Source organism: Nuphar pumila, chromosome 13, assembly GCF_984573655.1.
Source record: "Nuphar pumila chromosome 13, dmNupPumi1.hap1.1, whole genome shotgun sequence".
Classification (NCBI taxonomy): Eukaryota; Viridiplantae; Streptophyta; class Magnoliopsida; order Nymphaeales; family Nymphaeaceae; genus Nuphar; species Nuphar pumila.
This window is the reverse complement of record NC_143261.1, coordinates 17,255,804-17,280,029: the sequence shown is the minus strand read 5'-3', so window position 1 is coordinate 17,280,029 and position 24,226 is coordinate 17,255,804. Positions and strand designations below refer to the sequence as shown.

General features: G+C 39.2%; 1 protein-coding gene across 2 annotated transcripts; it reads left to right on the top strand.

Moving 5' to 3' along the window:
• The first annotated feature begins 625 nt into the window (after nt 1-625).
• On the top strand, nt 626-4,980 carry LOC149817948 (actin-like). 2 transcript variants are annotated; one of them, XM_089984751.1, is made up of 5 exons: nt 626-753; nt 2,312-2,388; nt 2,707-3,100; nt 3,727-4,340; nt 4,636-4,980. In XM_089984751.1, exons 2-5 carry the CDS (start codon nt 2,329-2,331, stop codon nt 4,699-4,701), a joined length of 1,134 nt encoding a protein of 377 aa, XP_089840877.1. In that variant the 5' UTR covers nt 626-753; nt 2,312-2,328; the 3' UTR covers nt 4,702-4,980. The 2 variants fall into 2 exon arrangements, with proteins under 2 accessions (XP_089840877.1, XP_089840878.1); XM_089984752.1 differs by having other exon boundaries at nt 629-753; nt 2,309-2,388.
• Nucleotides 4,981-24,226: the final 19,246 nt, after the last annotated feature.

The following is a 24,226-nucleotide window of genomic DNA, read 5'->3' as shown; positions in this document are numbered from 1 at the left end:
TGATGTTGTCTAAATAATGCTTATTTCAAGAATATCACTATTTAACGCGATAAACACAGTTCTTGACATTGAAACTGACCAAAATGAATCCAAATGCATAAGCATGGATGGGATCCGGATCTGGACATCTTAGATCCTGGGTATCGTATAGGTCCCGGATGCACATGAATATTGACCCAGATCCAGCAACGCATGGTCAGGTGGGCCCATGGCACTAGTAAAGAGAAAAATGGAAAGGAAGGAAAAGGCAAAAAAGCTGCGGGGAGAGACAGAACGTGGCAGCAAGTCATTGGAAGAAACTCTCACAGGCTCACAGCTTTAGCTGGCCGGGTCTGGAGCAAAACAAGTGGGTCTTGACCGGTTCGTGTGGGAGACAACCATTATTGGTTGACAAAGGGTTTCCTTTCCGCACGTGCCAGTGGAAAGAAGCGGTCGACGCCCCCACTCGAGCTGGCACTGGTCACCACGGGGTTCGACATCTATAGCAACAGATTTGTGACACGCGTTCTAACGAACGGCCAGAATCTGATGTTGGGGATAGGAACCTGGGAGAAGGGGTGGAAGGGCGTGATGGACGGCTAAGATTTGATGGGAGCGCGAATTTGTGGGGTAATCCGGGCGTTTTGATTTGCGGGGTTGGTTCTCATTTAAACGGAAGGGCGGGGGGGAGGGGTTGTTTGCGTGTCTCTGCTGATAGAAGAACGCCCCATCTCCTCCTCTCTCAATCAAAGGATTTCGGGGTCTCGTCGGAAGGTGATCTCTCGATCTCTGTTTTGTTGGGTTTCTTGGTTTTCCGATTTGGTTTCTTGAGAAGAATGCGATGGTGGGTCCGTTTTTGGTTTTCTCTCATTTGTAGGTGTTGAACGGATCGAAGGATCATGTCGAAAATGGATTGAGAAACGAAGACGGTCTATAGATTTTTGATTGATTTTTGGCTTCTTTTGATGCGTTTGGAGGTTTGGCGGCAGAATTGTTATAAAAGTTCTAGGAATTCTGTTGGGTTTCAGTCATTTGGCAAGATTAGGGGCGCAATGCGGCACTTTTCGATTGATCATAGAGTGATTCATCGATTTGGAGTTATGGGTTTTGAATTTTTTTTTGGTTTTCTTTCGGATCGTGAGACGGTTTCCAGTAGATGGCTTTTTGTTTGTTTTCCATTATTTCTTGATTGGTATTATGTATTGAGAAAGTTGTTTAAGTTTGGGAATTTGTTGGGCATTATCTGATCTTTCCTTGTGTTTTTTCTTATGATTAAATTCTCCTTTTCTCTTTGAGAGAAGGGTCATGCATGCAATAAAATTGGATTATTTCTTTGATTCAGGATGACAACGTTTTATTCCAAATGACATTTCTGGTTTTCCAAATTAATCAGAAACGTCATTGGTTAAATTCAGTTGGATCTGGATGACTGTCATTCATCATTTTTAACGCCAAGAGATGATGATTTTTCCAAGGGATCTGAATCCAATAGCTTTTCTATCTTTGGATTTGTAGAGACTTTCTACGTTCTTGATTATCACGTTCTTTTGAAGAAATTTCTACAAGAAAATGACTTGTGAAGTCTGCATGTGCCCTGAAAACCTGTTTCTCAGATCTTTCAGTAGGATCCGTGCCGCAACAGTCTGATCCATCATAAAAAAAATAGGCTTTCGCATTATGAGCAGTTTTTCTAGGTTGATTGCCCGGATCATGGACACGTAAGATCCTGGATGATCCCAATCTTAATATCTGCTTATAATTCTGTTTTCTTCTCTGATGCATGGCTGGTATCTATTTATCTGGGTTGGTAATCTTGTTTTTGTTTGGTATAGTACTTGAAATCTCTAGTTATTCATCACTCTCCCATTGTTGTTTCATCTGTTGATGTGGTTATGTGGCATCTTTACAATTGGAAAGGATTAGTTATCACATGTGATGTATTTCGGATGAAATTCATTTGAGTTGATTTGTTTTCATATCAGAATATGAGTAATCTCAGTAACGTTTCTCATTGAGGGCCTCAACTAAGCAGCTTGCATTAAGATGCTAAAAATTGGCCATTTTGAGGCAGTACTATGGTTTTCTGGATTAAACTGTTGAAATGGTTTTCACAATGTGGGTTTTCAGAAGCAGTGAAATCTGTTTCTGTTTCTTCTAGTAATTGCTTATGAAACAATTGTTCAAATAAAAACATTCCTTCTTTTGTTCTCTTTCTATTTTGTTGGTGCAGTTTTATTGTTTAGATCACTTCCTATTTGCCTTCTTTTCATGTTTGAACGTTTTATGTGGGATTTTTGGCTTTTGACCACTACATTTTTTTAACTTGCAGCAGTCAGTTAAAGTCTAGAGATGGCGGACACCGAGGATATTCAGCCTCTTGTGTGCGACAATGGAACTGGAATGGTGAAGGTAATGAAACACCATCCGTCTCATGCAAAATCGAAAGAGAAAATAAGTGAATAATCAAGTCAACTCGACTTTGAGGTGGTCTTGTTATCATCAAGATTGACCTAGTCCCGCTGAGGTTTTGTGCCTCCAGACATGGGCCAACTCATGGTCCACATGATATCTTGTGCCTTGTGCTATTCTATAAATGATTTTAAAGCTTTTTTGGTTGCTATTTGTTGATGTGGATGTCATTGCAAGTTCTTTCCTGCTAGTTCTGATTATATTGCATGCCTAATTTTAAAGCATGCAATGGATCTCACAAATTTCTGCACATCACAGGCTGGTTTTGCTGGGGATGATGCTCCCAGAGCTGTTTTTCCTAGCATTGTGGGTCGCCCACGCCACACTGGAGTCATGGTTGGTATGGGCCAAAAGGATGCATATGTTGGTGATGAAGCTCAATCCAAGCGTGGTATTTTAACTCTAAAATACCCTATTGAGCATGGGATTGTGACCAACTGGGATGACATGGAGAAAATCTGGCATCACACTTTCTACAATGAGCTCCGAGTTGCTCCTGAAGAACATCCAGTTCTCCTTACTGAGGCACCTCTTAACCCCAAAGCAAACCGTGAAAAGATGACCCAGATCATGTTTGAGACATTTAATTCCCCTGCTGTATATGTTGCCATCCAGGCTGTCCTATCTCTTTATGCCAGTGGTCGTACTACAGGTGAGGAAGTTGTTTGTTAATGTTTTTCTTGGTTAACTAGTAGGCTAGCTGCAAGAGTAGGGATCATTTTGTTACCGGAGCTCTAACCCCTCACTTCCATTTCTTATTTCTTTTTCTTTCTTCCAATTCTAAGCTTATTTAGCAAATCAATTTTGTAAGGTCATTTTTATTCTTTAAATTTTGGTGATGTTTTGACAAATTTTGACCTAATCATTCAAGCTTGAGCATGCAAATATACTACAAGTCGCCCTACTCTTTATGCTTTCCACTACCATAGATGGCTTAAAAATTGTCCGATTATGAATTTCAGTTTTGTGCTATCTTTTTAAGATTGAGAATTTGAGTGGAATATTAGTCGGTTTACTGTTTCTGTTCTCATTCTGTTTTGTTTATGATGGCTCACATCAGGTATAATGGAGAACATAGATAAGTACACATATTGGGACATAAAACACTCCCCAATTGTTACATCAAAAATGCTACTTGGATCCAAGTAGACATGGATGATGTTGTGGTAACATATTTTCTGTGGTACCTGAATATAGTCTTGGTGTTATATTGATAATATGATTCAAATTTAGTTTTTCAGAGGGCTATTTTGTGATATAACCTCTCCTCTCCCACAGGTATTGTGTTGGACTCTGGGGATGGTGTTAGCCACACTGTTCCAATTTATGAAGGTTATGCCCTTCCACATGCAATATTGCGTCTTGATCTTGCTGGGCGTGATCTGACTGATGCACTCATGAAGATCCTGACTGAGCGGGGTTACTCCTTCACCACCACTGCTGAGCGTGAAATTGTCCGTGACATGAAGGAAAAGCTTGCTTACATTGCTCTTGACTATGAGCAGGAACTTGAGACTGCCAAGACCAGCTCCTCCATAGAGAAGAGTTATGAGCTGCCTGATGGGCAGGTTATCACCATTGGGGCCGAGCGCTTCCGTTGCCCAGAGGTGCTCTTCCAGCCTTCCATGATTGGGATGGAAGCTGCAGGAATTCACGAGACTACCTATAATTCAATCATGAAGTGTGATGTGGATATCAGGAAAGATTTATATGGAAACATTGTGCTCAGTGGTGGGTCCACTATGTTCCCAGGTATAGCAGACCGTATGAGCAAGGAGATAACTGCCTTGGCACCAAGCAGCATGAAGATCAAGGTGGTTGCACCACCTGAGAGAAAATACAGTGTCTGGATTGGAGGGTCAATCTTGGCATCCCTCAGCACATTCCAACAGGTTGGTGAACATATAACTTTGCGTTTTTTACAGAACTCTCTTCACACGCATGCATGTGCATGCATACAAGCGCACACACATTTTATTGGATGAAGTATCAGTTCTGATAGTGGCGTTGTAGCACTAGTGTTCATAACGTTATTATCACTTGTCAGTATAATCATCTGCCATTCTATACAAGTTGCTGGCACGGTGTTGGTGGAGGATAGTGCATCTGTTTGAAAACATAGAACTATAATAGGCTTTATAGGTCGTAATGGATTTGCATGATTGATGAACTGTTCTTATAATGCAGATGTGGATCTCCAAGGCTGAGTATGATGAGTCTGGGCCATCGATCGTTCACAGGAAGTGCTTCTGATTGCTGCAAGCGATGATGAGAGATTACTACTAGGTGCATTTGCTGATTGGTTTCCTTTTTTCCATTTCAAGTCTTGGATTATATGTTGTATGGCGATGTTTCAGTGGAAAATGTGGCCAATTTTTTCTTCCTTTTGCTTTTCCCTTTTCAACGAGTTGAAGGAATTGTGTAAACTGGATACTTGCTAGGGGGGGCTTCTGAAGATTGTTTCTGTTTTGGTACTATGATCAGTTTATTTGTATTCAGTTTAATGGCAATCAAAAACACCAAAAAAATAAATGGATATATGTTGGTGTCTAAAGAAGTGAGTGTGAGAAGCAATTGAGTGAAGCATAAGTGAGAAACGAGCATCTAAAGATGTTTCAACGTTTCTTTTTCTTTGAATAAATGCTTAATTAACATAGTGGAGATTGATTGGTGATCCTAGCTTTATTTGCTTTCTTTGCTTTTTGGCAAGTTTGGATCGACTTACATTTTTCATTGACCCTATGTTAGACTTAATGTAAATTACAATAAAGTTTAGTTTGAACCAAATTGTTATACTGATGGGTAGCATTAAATGCACTGCTTGTGATGAATGTCATACGCCCTTGCTATTTTCGCCATGACTAGGTTTTGTTTGGTCATGTTTTTCAGGAACTAGGAACAGCTAGGATTCAGGTTGGACATCCGTTCAAATCCAAATCCAAATCCAAATCTGTAATTTGATTCTGTAGCCAAGTTAAACCCGATTAATAACTGGATTCAGACTCGGTATTGAGTTTTGCACCTGAATCTGAGTCCGAGTCTGACCAACATCTGAATCCGAATGCATGTTAACGTTAGATTTTAAGGTAGTTGAATCCAGACTCGCCTTTAGCTGATATGGATTGGACTCTGAACCTGACTCTGGATTGGATTACGATAGATTTCATTAGGTCAGACTCTGTAATGCCTAGACCCAACCCAAGACCCACCTGTCTACATCCATACTAATAACCTGCAACGTCCCACAACAAGGAGAAGTGCACTGACAGCTCCTACAAATCACACGGAGCACCCGTTGGTACTCATAGTAGGCTTTTTTTTGTAGAGAGGCAAGCTGGGGTTTGGAAGACCCCTACCAGTTATACAAACCTGCAACGTCCCAACACAAGGTGACGTGCACTAGCTGCTCCTACTCATAAAGTAGGCTTGACAAACTGAATATGAACAAAGAGTGTTCAGCTCGGCCCAACGCAAATAGGCTCATTAAGTAGTAATATATAAAATTTAGATATATTTTTATTTTGTTTGATGTAGTATAAAATAAATAATCAAAGTCTTTAAAGTTTAGAGTTAAATTAATATTGCTGCATCAGTCACCAGTTTAAATCCTATTACTTTCAGCTTTGAGAAAATGTACTTTTTTGAAAATGAGCCGGCTCAAATTTGGTTCATTTAGCTTGAGCTACGTATGAGCTTGACCTCAGCTTGACTCGCTACAAAAATGACCAGAGCTTAAACAATTGATGTTTGGTCCATTTCACTTGTTTACCAGCCCTAGTCCTAGCTAAGGGTGGCAATCGGGTCGGGTCGGCAGGTCAGAATACCTCAACACGAACATGACCCGTTTATTAAATGAGTCGGATGTGGCAAACACGAACATGACCCATTTATTAAACAGGTAAACCGACATGACACGGTTAACCCGTTTAATAAACGGGTCGGGTTGACATGACGTGATTACACGACACGGCGACCCGTTTATTAAACAGGTTGGCAGGTCGGAGTTAGGGTTAGATAAGTTAATATATATATATATATATAAACGGGTCGACGGGTTGATGGGTTCGTGTAAACGGGTTGACCCGCCCGCCTAACCCGTTTATTAAACGGGTCAAACAGGTTGGCGGGTCGGAGTTAAGGTTAGATAAGTTTATATATATATATATATATATAAACGGGTCGGCGGGTTGACGGGTTCGTGTAAATGGGTTGACACGTCCGCCTAACCCGTTTATTAAATGGGTCAAACGAGTTGGCGGGTTGGCATACCCCTAACACGAACACAATCCATTTAATAAACGGGTTAGGCGGGTCGACCCGTCTACGACATGAACCCATTTAAGCGAAACCCTAACCCGGCTAAGAAACGGGTTGGCGGGTCTGATCAGATTTCGCCACCCCTAGTCCTAGCGCATGCATGTGGGTTGTATTATTTGTAGTTTGTTGTGTAACCCATCCTCTTTTGTGAGAGATAGAAAAGGAAAAATATTGACTACACTCTAGAATATTGTACTCGTTAACTAAATCTCATAGGTGTGAGCATTATTTGATGAATCTAACTCCATAGATGTGTTCAGGCCATTCATTAGATAACACACTTAAGACTGAGCTATTCCAACATAATAATATGACTTTATTAATTGTGTTTTTTTTTTTGGATAATTCAAGGGACACCCGCACCCCAAATCACTACATTGGTCGGCTTTCTGTTGGTAAAAACCTTGAGGCTTTCTGTTGGTAAACCCTTGAGGTCCCCTCTTGCCACTACACCCAGCTTCAAGATGACACCTGCAGGTTTTTAACTTTTAACTTCCTGTCAACTTGGTGACGTTCACAAGTCACCCCTATCAGATGAGGGTAGTCCTTGTGGGCGTAATTGAAAAATTTTGGCACATTATGAACCATTGGATATAGCAACCCTAAAAAAATTCAGCCTCTACAATGCTATTGAAAGATGTTAAGTATGTCTCAAAATAAACAAACCATATACATCATTTCTATATGGCTTGATTCACAAAAAAATGTGAAGGAATGGACTGTTTCTGGTAGAGGTACAGTACACTCGAGGGTAACCAATATTTTCCCAATAAAAAATACATGTCATCTACTTTTTGTATATGATGGAAAATGCTTGTCACTAAAGAACCAATACCACACAAAGGAATCACTGCCTGCATGCAGTTAAAAATCATGAAGTTTTCCATTGCCAAACACACTTAAACGAAAAGAAAAAAACAGGAAACAGGAAAAAAAACAAATCCCTCGCACTGGGCACGTCTACTTGTTTACAATTTTCTTGTGATGCAAATTATAATGCTTCAATCTAAACCATGTTCAACTTGTTTATGTATGTACATGAAATGCTCAAAAACAACTCTTTTCAATTTACTACCTAAATCATTGGATTTAATACTTAGATTCACATTTCAAATCCACCATTAGATTCCAACATATGAGTTTCATGTATACTAGACCAATACCAAGATCCAACAAATCTCACGTATCAAAGCCACCAAAATCAACGGCTCCACCTCCAAAGCAATCCATCCCCTCACTGAAATCCCATCCCCGTGACTTTGAAAATCAAAATTACCATCATAACCTCCATCACCTCTATCACTACCTAAAAAAGTCCCCTTGGCATTGATCCATAAAATTACCACTCTGCCATCCATTATTGCCACCATCAAACCCTTACTCAGCATCCCACCACCACCAGCGCCATGAGAGAAGTTCGTGGGTTGCACCATGTTTGATCATCTGAACCCGGGCGCACCAAGTATCTAACCCATCCGATGAGTGAAGCTCGGCCGTATACCTGCAAGCGAGAGCATCAGCTGGGTCATGTTCATGTTCGCCTGAGACGAACCCATTTGTGGGCGTAGGTTAGGCCGGCCAGGCATCATGGGTCTTGCACCCATTAGCTGACCTAGTCTGGGCATGGTCGGCCCTGCACCCATTAGAGGAACCGGGTTCATGGGTTGGACAGGAGGCACAGCTAGCCTCGGACCTATCGGGCGAACAGGCACGCCAGTCGCTGGGCTCATGGGCCGGGTCGAGTCGGCCCGGGATCGGGCACAGTCGAGGTGTAGATCGAACCCACAGGCAGAGCAGCGGTAGAGCCAGACGTTTAGTCCAGTTGTGAAGCAAAGATTACAGGTGAAGACCTTTTCTGGATAAGGGTAGGCAAAACATAGAGAGAGAGAGAGAAGGTGTGGGTGAGAGACGTGGTTGATGGTGAGGGGCCAGGGAGGAGCAGTGGGCGTGGAGGTCGTAGGAGCATTCGGCGCAGTTGTATGAGCAACCATTGGAGCACTGCAAACAGGCGTCGCATGTGAAGGCTCCGTTGAGATACTTCGGGGTGGGGAGGAGGGTGAGGTTGTGAGAAGTGTGGGAAGGGTGGATGATGAGATTGGGAAACTTGGAGCAGCTCTTGTGGATGAAGAAGCTGCAGAGGTTGCAAGTGTAGAGAAGGTCAGAGCTTTTCTGGTTGGTGGTGGAAGGGAGTCTGCAGCAGTGTGTTATGATGTGGGGTTGATGGGATTGGGTGAAGGAGATGAGTTGCAGAGCATGGATGTGGCTGAAATGGTTGATCACTCCCTCTTCCTGAGTGATTCTGCCCATCTCTCTCTCTGTCTCTCTCAAAAGAAGCTTTCGACAAAAAGAGATTGAATCTTATGACAACAACTTTGGCTTGTAATTCTATGTAATTGTCGACATTTTATTGATGCAGTGGGACAAAGACGTACAGAGTGTGGTGCTACTCTTTGTTGGTTGACTTCACTTGCGTGTTGAAGGAATTAAAGGAAGACTTGTTCTTCATTCATTGTTGTTGAGGAACCTAAGTCAAAAGTATCGCTTCTCTTGTCGCTTAATACATGTGGTTGGTAAAGTGTGTCTGCCCCAGTGGTTCTCATTATTTTGATAAAGTCAAACTCACTGTAATAGTAATGACTATTGCTATAAGTAGGGCGCGTTTCCAAGCGCCCTCTCAAAGATAATTTGCTCAAGTTTTTCTTCAAGAAAAATAACCATTTTTTACAATTTTATAAAAAAAAATGATAGTACATTAGGTAAATTGACATGTTTTCCAATATGGCCTACAACTTTTAAAATTCACCCAGGTCCAAATTCGCAAATGCTTTTTAACCTTTACACGAGCGAGATACATGGGTACACTTACGGTATCACAAACTTTCACTAAAACATAGATTTACACGTTTTTTTTTTGAACCACACAAAGTTTGCATAACCAAATTTGTGAACCTTCTATAACTGAACCTGCTTAACTTTGTAAATATTATACTAATTATACATATATAGTACGACATTTGCAAAATATTATGCAAACCACTATTCAGTAACTGATCATTAAGGAGATCCACAAATATGTGGCTATCTATACAAATTTTTGGCATGCAAAATTTCGTACATCCACATGCTTATTGAATCATATATAAAATCATTTTTGTTCATTTTTTTTAAAAAACCTTAATTTTTTTTCTTTTTGAACCTTCAACATTTTCTCTCTTTTCTTGTGGTGATTCTCATGATTTTTTTATGCATTCCAATAAGGTTGCAGTTTTCTTCTCATAAACTTTCTCAATTAGGTTGAAAGGTGAGTTTCATTCCAAACTTTTTTCTTATATATATATAAGCATTTAATAGCCTCATGAGTATTTGTGTTTTGTTTTTATTGTAGATATTTTTTGCATATTTTCTTGTGTTTTATTTTAATATTTGCCACTAGATTCATCGTTTAAGGTTTATTATGTTTAGTTTTTTATAAATATATAATTATTTATGTTATAAATGATTTATATTTATTTGTTTGTCTTTTAGTTAATACTCGACATTTTTGTTTTGGTGTAATGACGCTAAGGTTGACTATGCATTTGAATTGGGGTTAGGAGGTTATTGTGAGTAGTAAGTTTTTTGAGTGATTATATGTAATTATATTAATTAAATATATAAAATGTAATACCCGTAAATTTTATCTGATAAATAAACTTGAAATTTAGGTCGTTAAGCTGGTATGAGGTTATTCTTATTGTTTATTTGTAATTGGATCTCGAAAATCCTGTTTGGATCTTCAATGTCGAATCCCTAATATTCTATTCGAATCGTAGATATTGGATCACAAATATACTATGTGGATATCTAACAGTAAATTTCAATCTCTGGTTTGGACCTCTGATTTTGGATCCTCAATATCCGGGTTAAAATTGATATTGGATCCTTGATGAATTGTAAGGATCCACGAATTTTAAAACGGGTCTTAAGAAAAACCTTAAATAGAATCCATAATAGTATATTTTAGAGCCATATTCATCTAGGTTTGGATCCAAATTACATAATCTGGATCCATAGTTTCAATCATGTAATAAAGAGAATTTTTTTGGGATCTAGGATCCATATCAAGTAGGGGTCCCTATATATATAATATCACACGCATGCATTAGAAAAATAAAATAAAATAATAAATAATATAACAATAAAATATACTTGGATCCACAGTTGGACCCATATAGATCCAACCTGCAGACCCAAACTATCGTTGAGTCACGGATCCAACCTGTAGATCCATAACCCAGATGAATTACGGATCCAAATCACGGATCCTAATATGCATTTCAGACACGGTTGGTTCGCGGGTCTCAGACCTAACCCGTGCCCCGTGTAATGAAAAAAAAGATAACCTCGAGTTAAAAAGGGCAAGACCTGCCGATAATAAGGAAATTTTTTTTTGGTTAGGGTTCTGAAGGAACCCTAACTTGATAGATGCAAAGGGGAGGGGCGCAGAGCCGCCGGAGGGAAAGTCGATCCCCTCTTTAAAAGGGGGTCTCGCGTCTCTTCCTCCTACGCTCGCTCCTCTCTTCCATCCTCTCTTCCTCCCATGCCCCCTCATTTCCTCTCACTCTCTCTGTGACCTTCGGCGGGATGTCAATGACCCCTTTCCCTTGAATCCCCCACTGACCCCTTCACCGCCACCCGAACCTATCGGCAACTCGAGTCGTTGTCCTCTATATCCTCCCTGCAACTTTTCTCCTTTGCGAGCTTCGATGACATCGCTGCCACCTTCGCTTCCCCTTTCTCCGACAGCATCACCCGACGACGACTCTCCTCTCGTTCCCTTCCATTCTCACACTTATCGATGAGCAGAAGTTCGGCTGCACCCAGATTGATGGTAGAACAAGAGGAAAAATCATCAAATAAGGTAGGATTTACTATTGTTTTCCTTGTTTGGTATGTCATGGTTCGAGCATGCTGTGTGGGCGGCCAAAAAAAAAATTCCCTAACAGAAATAGAGGATTTTGAGCTTTTGGTGTCGGAAATCCCAAATCGATTGAATTGGGGATTTTGGATACCTGAAAGAGGTATTCAATCGAGCTAATGCCTTCCATGTTGAAATTTTATGTGTAAGTCAATAATACGAAAGATGACACAGTGTGTTAAATCGATGCTAGGTTTAGATTAATCGTGTGTTTTAGTCTGTGGTAATCTGTGTTGAAACCCCAGTCCTTTGAATTTGATTGAGTATAACTGCATAGTCCTTTGAATAAATCGATGCTAGGTTTAAAGAGGAGCTCCCCCCGGAACGCGCCATTGCCGTGAAGCTCTTCGGCTGGTTCTCGTGGCCGACCTGGAACTTGAAGAGGAGCTTCCCCCGGATCCGCGCAGAGTCGCAGCCTGCAGGAACACGCCGGTTCTGTGAAAAAAAAATTGCTCCTTGCCGGAGAAGCAGCGAGCAATTTCTTTTTAATTTTTTTTAAAAATTTAACGACGGATATTATCCATCGCTAATTTAAAATAGCGAAGGACTCGCGATGGATCATATCCGTTGCAAATTAGCGACGGACTTAGCGGCAGATAAGTTCTGGCACAAATTAGCGTCGAAAAATTCGCGATGAAAGTTTTCAGTCGCTAATCTGACGCTAATCCGTTGCTAAACAGTTTAGCGATGAATTAGCGTCGGATTAGCGACGAATTTAGGTCGTCGCTAATCCACAGGTTTCTTGTAGTGATATGTGTGCTAAGTGTGGCTCTAAAAATGTAGACTTCTCTTAATTGTTGATTCCTGTAAAATGGTCATACTAGCTATACTATTATTGGACCTCAAAGGAGGATCAATGTTAATCTATTTTGTTCTTTCATCATAGGATTCTGGAAATTTAGTTTGACTAGCTCTGTATGTGATATCAGTGATCTCTGTTAATTGAAATCTATAGGTTCATAACATCATGTGATAGGATTAGGAATCAACATGCTTATTTTGTGGGATTATTAAAATTGTTTGGAAATGGATTGAAACATTTGCTATTTCTGAATAGACATACCTGGTAATCTATTGTGGGAAAAATCTTGGAAGCATGTATAAATGGGAATCTAGTTGGATTCATGTTAAGTTGAAATTTAAGTTAACATTTACCTGCATATTCAGTTAATATGCAAATTCCTATTTAGATGCCAATAGGTGGATGCTCGGTTCCATATGAAGCTGCATATTAGTTAGATGCTCAATGCCTATGTAACTACATAGTAAGTGTATGTTCAACTTCGTACAAAGCTGCATATCAAGTTGATATTCAATGCAAACTTAACGGCATATTAGGTTGTTATTCACTGTTACATGAAGTTGTATATTAAACTAATGCTCAAATGCATATTTAGCTGCATGGTAAAATGATATTCAATTTTATATCCTAAGCTGCACAATTTAGTACGTTCAAATGCATATTTCTTAAAATGTTGAAAATGTCCATTAAGTGTATATCTTTTAGAATGTTCAAATGCGAATGTGTTGGGAGAAAGGTATCTAGTTGTATTACCAAATCTCTAAGATTACACTGCATGCTTAATAAAGGATACCAACACTGTCTTTGCTTGTTTGACAGAGCTTTTAGTATATGCCACCCTATGTTGGGATGTCACAAGTTAAAACCTAATGGTACGTTGTGACAATTTGCTATTGAAGAATAAATAAATAATAATGATGATGATGAATGATGATATGGTAACCGAACCTATGGGTCGGTTTGTTGTAGACATATGAATGTCAAGCCAGTGTATTGAGGGTCATGCATAGACCATCAAAGTTATGATGTGAATTCACATGAAAATGAGAATATAATAATGTTGCCCGACTGGTTTAAAGGCACTGGGTCATTCGTGCTTGACTGGTTTAAAGGCACCAGAGCACTCTGAGTGGGTTTGTGCAATCAATATAAAAAAAAATTGTGATGTGTATGCCTTGGTAAAATGACTAAGGTTGGAGACCTACTACTATGATAGTAGGAGATAGTTTGGGGAAATGTCCATGTACTTTGGGTAATTTAAATAAATGAAAAGATTAACCCACTCAGATTTGGGCTTACCTTGGAGAGGGTAGGTGGTATAAAACTTTGGGAACATGTGTTTAACTGTTTCGAGCTAAAGTGATTCGTTGGTCCCCAGTCCTCGGAGTTGGGGGACCTGGACTACCAAATGTGTCATAGGTGGTAGCTCCATGTTCTTCTGCAAAAGTTGGGAATGCATCCTGTTTTGGTTTGGCCTTTGGGAAGTTCTCTCGGTCACTGGCCGCTCCCTTAGGATTTGCAGTTTTGGTTAGGACGTTCGGGTTAATAAAACATTCATGAATAATAAACCCTCGAATGTTCTCTTCCGTTACGGGTGATTCGGCCCGCGTGTACCCACGAGATAAGATAATATAAATACTATTTAGAACGGTTAGGTATCACAATGAGTGGAGTTACTAGAAAAACATTTTCATATTCTTTCAGCATATTTTATATTCTATGCTTATGATGAGATGCAATCCTGAAATGTGAGATATTTGAATCATGTTGATGTGTAGCTAAATGTTATCCAAGCTAATGTTGTCACTGTTGGTTAAATGATATATATGTCACTATTGTTGTATAGTTTCTTTAATTGATCATGTATATACTGAAAATCATACATGACACCCACTTCACGTACTTGACACATGATATACCTGCAAAAAAAATTATAGTAATTCATACTTAGACAGTTGTAGTCTAATTCCTATCAATTTATCATTTTTTAGGTGAAGAATAGAGTTTATGAGCGACTGCGGGATGGAGCATCATATCAAGATTTTGGATTTATTGTTCCAGAGATAGTTTGAGTTCATTTTATGTCTTTAAAACTCTGATGTCATTATTCATTGATATTGAAATAAAATAAGTGATTTGGTTGCTCTCCACTGTAATGTTCCGGGATGTTTAACCCTATAGTATTTATTGTTTCTGCTGTTATAAAAAAAAACTTCTAAAAATATGGGTTAAAATTTTGGGGTGTTACATGAAATATATATGAATATCCTTTTCTCACATTCTATTTTTATTAGAAAAATGATATGTTGTGTCGTTGGTGTATGTAGTTAATGATGACCTCTAAAAGAGTTAAAATATATTACCATAACACTGATCACTCTATTTGAAGATCTATAGTAGTTTTCAAAAATAGTAGCTATAAATAATTTATAGCTTTGATGTCTCATAAAATCGGATATGTGAAATAATCAATGATCCATCAGTATAGTTGTTCTCTAAAATTAAATGTCCAACATATATAGATAGATGTCTTGGACGATGATGATGTATAATCAATGTTATTTAGTAGGGATATTTACTTAGTTGCTCATAATGCTCATGTTTGTTTTTAGCGAAGATGAGCTTGAGTTCGGCTTATCCGTGAATGAGATGAGCCGAATACGAGATGACTCATGTAAAAACATTTCAAGTTATTTATACATGTAATATATATATATATATATATATATATATATATATATATATATATATATATATATATATATATATATATATATATATATTACACCTAATAGTAATTCATATTTTATGTATATATTTTTCATTCATCCTTCTATTTATATATATATTTTTTATGCATTATTCTTTTTATATATTACATTTAAAATATATATTATATCTAAAGTATATTTTTTTTATCTATATGATCTCTCCCGAGCCAAGCAAAGTTGAACACCCAGTGTTCAGGCTCGACTGGTTTAAGCTAAATGAGCTGCTCGTGGCTCGGGTTGCCAGCTATAGGAACCAAATGAGTTCATAACGAACTTCACCAAAACGATTCATTTTATCAGCCCTGCCACCATATATATACTGTAGTATTATTATCATCATCATCAAGCCTTGTACTAATTACAAAGGGCCATCTTTCTGAGTCTTATTTTTTATAAATATATAAGTAATAAAATATAATATATGATGGATTGAGAAAATAAATCTCTTGCTTTATAAGAGGAAAATATTGGTTATTCTTGAGCGTAAGGTACCCTCTAATAAGCCCCAATCAGGGTTGGTTCAGTGGGGTGGGGCCTTGGCCACTTGACCGGCGGTCAAGATTCAATTTTCATGTGGGTCTCCCCTCTATGCAAGCCGACACTCAGCATAGGCCCCAGGGGTGGGGTCCCTAGCCTCATAGTTTAGCGCTATCGGTACAATGACTATATGTATTACAGGCTGAGCTAATTCCACCAGGTCTTCATGTAGGGTGCAGTTTTTTTGGGTTACAAATTGAAAAAGAAAAAGAAAAAAAAAAGACCCTTTAGAATAAACCAACCCTTCCTTCAAGCCCTATGGGTATTGTTATGCAAGCCACAATTGGAACAAAACAAACCTCCAGAAAAACAAAGGAAAAAGATAAGAAAAAACATGAGATTTACATGGATCGACACTCAAGCCTATATCCACAGGTGAAGGAAGAGCAAACATCTACTAGCAAGATATGAGAGAATAACAACGAGATACATAGCGTTCAAAATCCTAATCCCCAATACACTAAAAAACTCTCATCCCCAACTCTCAAAAGAAAGCCGCGATACACACACACACACACACGACTAAGAGCATAAAATCCTAGCTGGTAAAAAAAAATTTTATAAAACTGGATAGATGCATATCAAAGGGGCTCCACTCCCGCACACCTGGAGGGGTTTGTGGCGGGCTCCGGTCTCGGGCCTATTGGCCCGATACCTCCACTACCACCATAAACATCCATTGAAAATTCTCATTGTGCCGTCACCAAAATATTTGGGATCTGCAGGTCATGGATTGAGTTAGGTCTAGAATTCAAGTCACCCACAAGTATGATTATTATGGTTTGCATAGTTAAAAACATGTTTTATATCATCCAATTGTGTTATACAAGCAGATTTTCTAAGGGGTATACCATGCAACGGTTTATAATTTCTCAAAATTTCAATATTATGAAAACCGTATTTTTATTTTAAACCACCCAATCCAAAATGCATTTCCCAGTAAATGGACTATGCTGAATTCAGTCGTGGGATCAAATTGGCCAAATAAGCTTGCATTTATAAGATTCAACTGGAGAGTACTCTAGAGTGTAGCCAATATTTTCTCTTACTGTAAATAAAAGAAAATGAAACACATGCTTGTTATGTTGATTCAAGGCCATATTTCACCTTCGCTTTAGTAAGAAAGTCGCAAATCTTTTGCAGTTGGAAACTTGGATGAATGTATTCTATGCAAAGTACACAAGAACATGAAAGTGAGACTGGAATATTGGGTAGAGTGTATATGAAGAACGGTAGCGAAATACCAACTGGGGGCTCCGCTTGTCTGGTAGGAGCAGCTAGTGCACGTGACCTTGTGTTGGGACGTCGCAGGTTCAAAACCCCATGGTATAGTTATTTAACTGGTAGCGGTCTGCCTAACCCCAGCTTGCCTTTCAAAAGAAAGAAAAGAAAAAGAAGGGTAGCGAAATCGATGTTGAGGACACGCAAGTTTAGGAACAGGGAGGATGCAAGTGCACCACCAAATAAGCAACACAGAATCACCGAAGTGTGATGGCAACTTGCAGTTCAAGTTTCATGTATGAAGGGAGCTGAGCCCAATTGCTGTCCCAACTGGTAATTACTTGTCCTATTGTTCTTGTAGAAGATGGTGTAATTGAAGACCTGAGTGTATCCCCAGCCAAAATTTGGGAATGCTTAGACCAACCCGGGCACAACTAGTTCAACATTCGGAGGTACAAGTAGTCAGCCAAATCCACTTGCATCCAACACTGAATCAATCTTAAAGGCAGACCATATTGCACCAGACAGGCAGACACGCTGATGCTATGGAACTAATTAAATCTGAACCTTTAACAAATATACCTCTCAAGAAGTCTTAACCCCGCTCGAGCCAAGAACCAGTTTCAATCATGCTTGGATCTAGAAAATATGTTCAAAGAGGTATCTTTTTCTGTGGTTGAACAGGGTGTCAGGCCCATATGTTGTTGCACCTCAAGATTTGATGCTGGTCCGATTGTAAACCATGCAGGGCCAAAGCCTTCGGCCTCTGATTCTCTCTAGATGGATACTAGATGGCATGGTCAAAGGTCTATTCATATCTATTATCATTGACCAAGATACAAATATGTTAATTATTAGTGACAGTTCTGCACGATGCTATGGAAAAACTAGAAATTGGACAAGAATGTTGAAAGCTATCCGTCCCTCGTGCCTTCCTCCAATACAACTAGAGGTTGATGCCGAAAAATTTCCTCAAATTATTGAAATTTGAAGGGTACATGAATGAGATCACAATCAAGCTCAGCAGAGAGAGAGAGAGAGAGAGAGAGAGAGAGAGAGAGAGAGAGAGAGAGAGAGAGTATGTGAACCAAAGTCTGGTACTGCAAATGCTTGTGACTTCGATGCGTGCATGTTAACTTGTTTACAATTTTCTTTTCCTTGTCAAGCATGAAATGCTCTGATAGAAACCTCGACCATCTCGTTTATGCACCTGAAATGCCCAAAACCACACTCAAACCTCACAGATCAAAGTCATCAAAACAGCCATAATTAAGCCTCGTCCGCTGCCCCACCATCATCCTGCACTTCAACCACATCATTACTTTGATAATCAAAACTGTCATCAAACCCTCCTCCACCCCCCTTCAACTTGATCCACAAAATTACCATCATTTTGCTCTCCCCCACTAGCAGCAGCAGCACTATCATAAGCCAACTGCACGGCCGTGGGTAGCATCTGGTTCTGTTGAACGAACCCAGCCGGAGGCAGTGCCAGAGCTGTCAGACGAGTCAACCCCGTCGCTGTTGCTCCGATCACCTGATCCACCAGCCGAGACAGGCCCAGCGTTGGGGCAACAGGCCGGACCGGCTGAGGCACCATCCGTACTGGACTCATAGGCCGAAAAGGCATCATCTGACCACGCATTTGCTGATTTGGTCCATACATGGGCGGGCCTATAGGCCGGTTATTAAATCCGGTTGGTCTCATAACTTGGCTCATAGATCGATTAGGTGCAATTGGCCACTGACCCACCGGTCGAACAGGCGCGCTAGTGGTTCGACTTATAGGCTTGGTTCGGGCGCAGTGGGCGTGCGCATCGAACCCACAGTGTGAGCAGCGGTAGAGCCAGGTGTTTCCTCCCCTAGTGAAGCAAATATCACAGTTGAAGGCCTTCTCTGGGTAAGGGCAGCCAAAAGAGAGGGAAAGAGGGTGATGGTGACGACCATGGTTGACGGTGAGTGGCATGGAGGCGCAGTGGGTGTGGAGATCGTAGGAGCATTCCGCACAATGGTACGAGAACTCATTGGAGTTCTGAGAACAGGCGTCGCATATGAAGGATCCGGTGGGGTACTTTGGGGAGGGGAGGAGGGTGAGGGGGTGAGGGTGGGAAGGGTGGGTGATCAGGTTGGGCAACTTGGAGCAGCTCTTGTGGATGAAGAAGTTGCATGAATTGCAGGCGTAGAGAGGGTCGGAGGTCCTTGTATGGTTGACGTCGAAAGGTGGTCCGCAGCACTGGGTTTTGATGTTGGGTTGGTGGGCTTGGGTGAAAGGGGCGAGCTGCAGGGCGTGGATGTGGCTGAAATGCTGGATCTCTCCCTCTCCCTCAGAAATTCTGCCCATCTCTCTCTCTCTCTCTCATCTCTAAACTGATTACAGTGTTTGGTTTTGATTGTAATCTTTTGACTTTTTATATTGATCTTTGAAGACCGACGTACAACAGAATAATATTGGTGGCTGTTTACCCAAAGCAGGTTATATGTTCCCCCCCGAACAGGGCAGTTAGTTACATCTCATGATCGGGGTCCCAAAGAGCACCACGTATGTAAGCATGTGCGTCTCGTATCCCCATGTTTGTCAGCATTAATTAGCGTTGGAGTTTGATAAGATTGCAAAGACTTAAGTACCCTCTCCTCCATTGGTGCAAAAAAAAATGCCAGTTCTTGAAAAGGAGTGGTTGTAAAGACTTAAGTGCCCCGAAGATGATTATTTAAGACCCAGTCTCTGCACTGCAGGATTATCCGAGAAAGAAATCTCCCCTGGAGGAGGCCATGAACATCAACCCTCTCACTCTCTCTCTCTCTTCTATTTCTGCTTCTATGCACATCCATTAGAAGATCATACATTGCTCCATCAAGCACCGACTGACTTATACAGTGACTCTTGTGAAGCCTGATTCAGAGTTTTTACCCTTACAGGAGGAGGGTTTGGGGGCTCCTCCCAGCGTGGGTATCATCATTCAACTAAATGAGTTGTAGATCCTGATTCAGAGTTTTTACCCTTACAAGAGAGGGCTAAAACCTCATCTCACTCTCTCTCCCTTCTCTCTCTACTTCTGTGCACATCCAACAAACGATCCAACATTTCTCTATCAAGCACCGACTGACCTGCACACTAACTGTAGCATCGTTCAACTTGATGAGTTGTGGAACCTGATTTAGAGTTTTTGCCCTTACAGGAGGGGGGTTTGGGGGCTCCTCCCAACGTGGGTAGCATCATTCAACTTGAAGAGTTGTGGAGTCTGATTCAAAGTTTTTATCCATTCATATTTTAAGGCATTAGATCTCATTTTTGAACATCCATGCATGTGCAGTTTGCTTTCATCATATTCAGTTGTTTTCTAGATTATACTTTAAATTCTTGTGCATTTTAGATCTATTGATTTGTATGTAACCAGAGCTCATTTTAACTTGAATTTTTTACTGCAACTTCATGCATATGTCTTCATGCTTTCCACCAAAAATCAGATCATTCTGAGTTTGTTTGACCTACTTTAAAAATCGAGATTCAAAACCTGTTATTTTGCACCGTCAGGATTTTAGCCGAATCAGGACCAACTTGCTGAAGTGATTTCTCCCTAACCAGAGATGATTTTTCCGATCCGTAAAAAGGGTTGTTTTCTAAATTGAATCTAGTTTGTTCATACCAAATTTCAGCGATTTCTATGGTGTTTTCGTACCAGTTTTGGGTCAAAAACCATAACCCTGTCACCCTGTGTCATTTTAACAGCTTAGATTTTGATCCATTTTGTTTGAATTTTATTTTCCTAATGGAAGATCATTTTTCAATTCTGTAAAACGAGTTCTCTTTGTTTATGTGTCTAGTTCATCCCTGTAAATGTTCAGAATTTTTCATGGTTAATTACTATTTTATTTTGATTAAATACCTGAACCTTGTATCCAGATTTTATAAATGTTCTGATTTTGGCCCCCATATCATGACTGTTGTAGCACTTCTTCAACAAATCGTTATTTGATTGTCAATTTTCTTCAGCAAATTATTGTTATAATTTTTTTGAGTCTCTAATGAGTCTCTACTATGATTTGTAGTATTTTTGGGTCTCCAACGAGCCTCACAATGATTTATAGTGTTGTTCGATCTTTTAACTATGATTTATAGTGCTTTGGGGTCTCCAACGAGCCCCACAACGATTTGTAGTGTTTTTCGGTCTTTTAACTATGATTTATAGTGTTTTCAGGTCTCTAACGAGACCCACAGCGATTTATAGTGTTGTTGGACCTCGCTATAGCGATTTGTAGTGTTTCTCGATAAACACTACAGCGATTTGTGATACAAATCGCTATTCGAATCAGGACCAACTTGTCAGGGTCATATCTCCCTAACCAGAGATCGGATTTCAAATCCGTAAAAAATGGTGTCTTTGTTATGAAGTCTAGTTTATTTCTGTAAATTTTAAGCGATTTATATGGTCCATTGATACCTCATTTGGATCTAAAACCAGACCCCTATCAGTCTGCCTTATTTGAGTGACATAGGTTTTTATTTCATTTTGTAAGCGTCATATCTCCCCAACGAAAGATTATTTTTCAAATCCGTAAAAAGGGTTTTCTTCCTCTATGTGTCTAGTTTATATCTGAAAAGTTTTATAACTTTTTATGCTTATTTGATATTTCGAACCTGTTAAAAACCGAGACATGTTATAAAATGTTATAAAACTTAAAAAGTTTGAAACTTCCTCTATGTGTCTCGATTTTTAACAGGTTTGAAATATCAAATGAGCATAAAAAGTTATAAAACTTTTCATATATAAACTAGACACATAGAGGAAGAAAACCCTTCTTACGGATTTGGAAAATGATCTTCCGTTGGGGAGACATGACTCTTACAAAATGAAATAAAAACCTATGTCACTCAAATAAGGCAGACTGATAGGGGTCTGGTTTTAGATCCAAATGGGGTATTAAATGACCATAAAAATCGCTGAAAATTTACAGGAATAAACTATACTTTATAACAAAGATACCACTTTTTACGGATTTGAAATCCGATCTTTGGTTAGAGAGATATGGCCCTGACAAGTTGGTCCTGATTCGGATAGCGATTTGTATCACAAATCGTTGTAGTGTTTAGCGAGAAACAGTACAAATCGCTAAACACTACAGCGATTTGTGATACAAATCGCTATCCGAATCAGGACCAACTTGTCAGAGCCATATCTCTCTAACCAGAGATCGAATTTCAAATCCGTAAAAAGTGGTATCTTTGTTATAAAGTATAGTTTATTCCTGTAAATTTTTAGCGATTTTTATGGTCATTTGATACCCCATTTGGATCTAAAACCAGACCCCTATCAGTCTGCCTTATTTGAGTGACATAGGTTTTTATTTCATTTTGTAAGAGTCATATCTCCCCAACGGAAGATCATTTTCCAAATCCGTAAGAAGGGTTTTCTTCCTCTATGTGTCTAGTTTATATATGAAAAGTTTTATAACTTTTTATGCTCATTTGATATTTCAAACCTGTTAAAAATCGAGACACATAGAGGAAGTTTCAAACTTTTTAAGTTTTATAACATTTTATAACATGTCTCGGTTTTTAACAGGTTCGAAATATCAAATGAGCATAAAAAGTTATAAAACTTTCCAGATATAAACTAGACACATAGAGAAAGAAAACCCTTTTTACGGATTTGAAAAATGATCTTCCGTTGGGGAGATATGACTCTTACAAAATGAAATAAAAACCTATGTCACTCAAATAAGGCAGACTGATAGGGGTCTGATTTTAGATCCAAATGAGGTATCAAATGACCATAGAAATCGCTGAAAATTTACAGGAATAAACTAGACTTCATAACGAAGACACCACTTTTTACGGATTTGAAATCCGATCTCTGGTTAGGGAGATATGACTCTGACAAGTTGGTCCTGATTTGGATAGCGATTTGTATCATAAATCGCTGTAGTGTTTAGCGAAAAACACTACAAATCGCTAAACACTACAGCGATTTGTGATACAAATCGCTATCCGAATCAGGACCAACTTGTCAGGGTCATATCTCCCTAACCAGAGATCGGATTTCAAATCCGTAAAAAGTGGTATCTTTGTTATGAAGTCTAGTTTATTCCAGTAAATTTCCAGCGATTTTTATGGTCATTTGATACCCCATTTGGATCTAAAACCAGACCCCTATCAGTCTGTCTTATTTGAGTGACATAGGTTTTTATTTCATTTTGTAAGAGTCATATCTCCGCAACGGAAGATCATTTTCCAAATCCGTAAAAAGGGTTTTCTTCCTTTATGTGTCTAGTTTATATCTAGAAAGTTTTATAACTTTTTATGCTCATTTGATATTTCAAACCTGTTAAAAATCAGGACACATAGAGGAAGTTTCAAACTTTTTAAGTTTTATAACATTTTATAACATGTCTCGGTTTTTAACAGGTTCGAAATATCAAATGAGCATAAAAAGTTATAAAACTTTCCAGATATAAACTAGACACATAGAGGAAGAAAACCCTTTTTACGGATTTGGAAAATGATCTTCCGTTGCGGAGATATGACTCTTACAAAATGAAATAAAAACCTATGTCACTCAAATAAGGCAGACTGATAGGGGTCTGGTTTTAGATCCAAATGAGGTATCAAATGACCATAAAAATCATTAAAAATTTACTAGAATAAACTAGACTTCATAACAAAGATACCACTTTTTACGGATTTGAAATCCGATCTCTGGTTAGGGAGATATGACCCTGACAAGTTGGTTATGATTCGGATAGCAATTTGTATCACAAATCGCTGTAGTGTTTAGCGAGAAACACTACAAATCGCTATAGCGAGGTTCAACAACACTATAAATCGCTGTGGGTCTCGTTAGAGACCCGAAAAAACTATAAATCATAGTTAAAAGACCGAAAAACACTACAAATCGTTGTGGGGCTCGTTGGAGACCCCAAAGCACTATAAATCATAGTTAAAAGATCGAAAACACTATAAATCATTGTGAGGCTCGTTGGAGTCCCAAAAATACTACAAATCATAGTAGAGACTCATTAGAGACTCAAAAAAATCATAACAATAATTTGCTAAAGAATATTGCCAATCAAATAACGATTTGTTGAAGAAGTGCTACAACAGTCATGATATGGGGGCCAAAATCAGAACATTTATAAAATCTGGATACAAGGTTCTGGTATTTAATCAAAATAAAA

Coding starts and splice junctions, on each gene's coding strand:
- LOC149817948 (XM_089984751.1), top strand. CDS start 2,329: ATGGCGGACACCGAGGATATTCAGCCTCTTGTGTGCGACAATGGAACT. Junction 2,389..2,706: donor ATGGAACTGGAATGGTGAAG/GTAATGAAACAC, acceptor TGCACATCACAG/GCTGGTTTTGCTGGGGATGA. Junction 3,101..3,726: donor TGCCAGTGGTCGTACTACAG/GTGAGGAAGTTG, acceptor CCTCTCCCACAG/GTATTGTGTTGGACTCTGGG.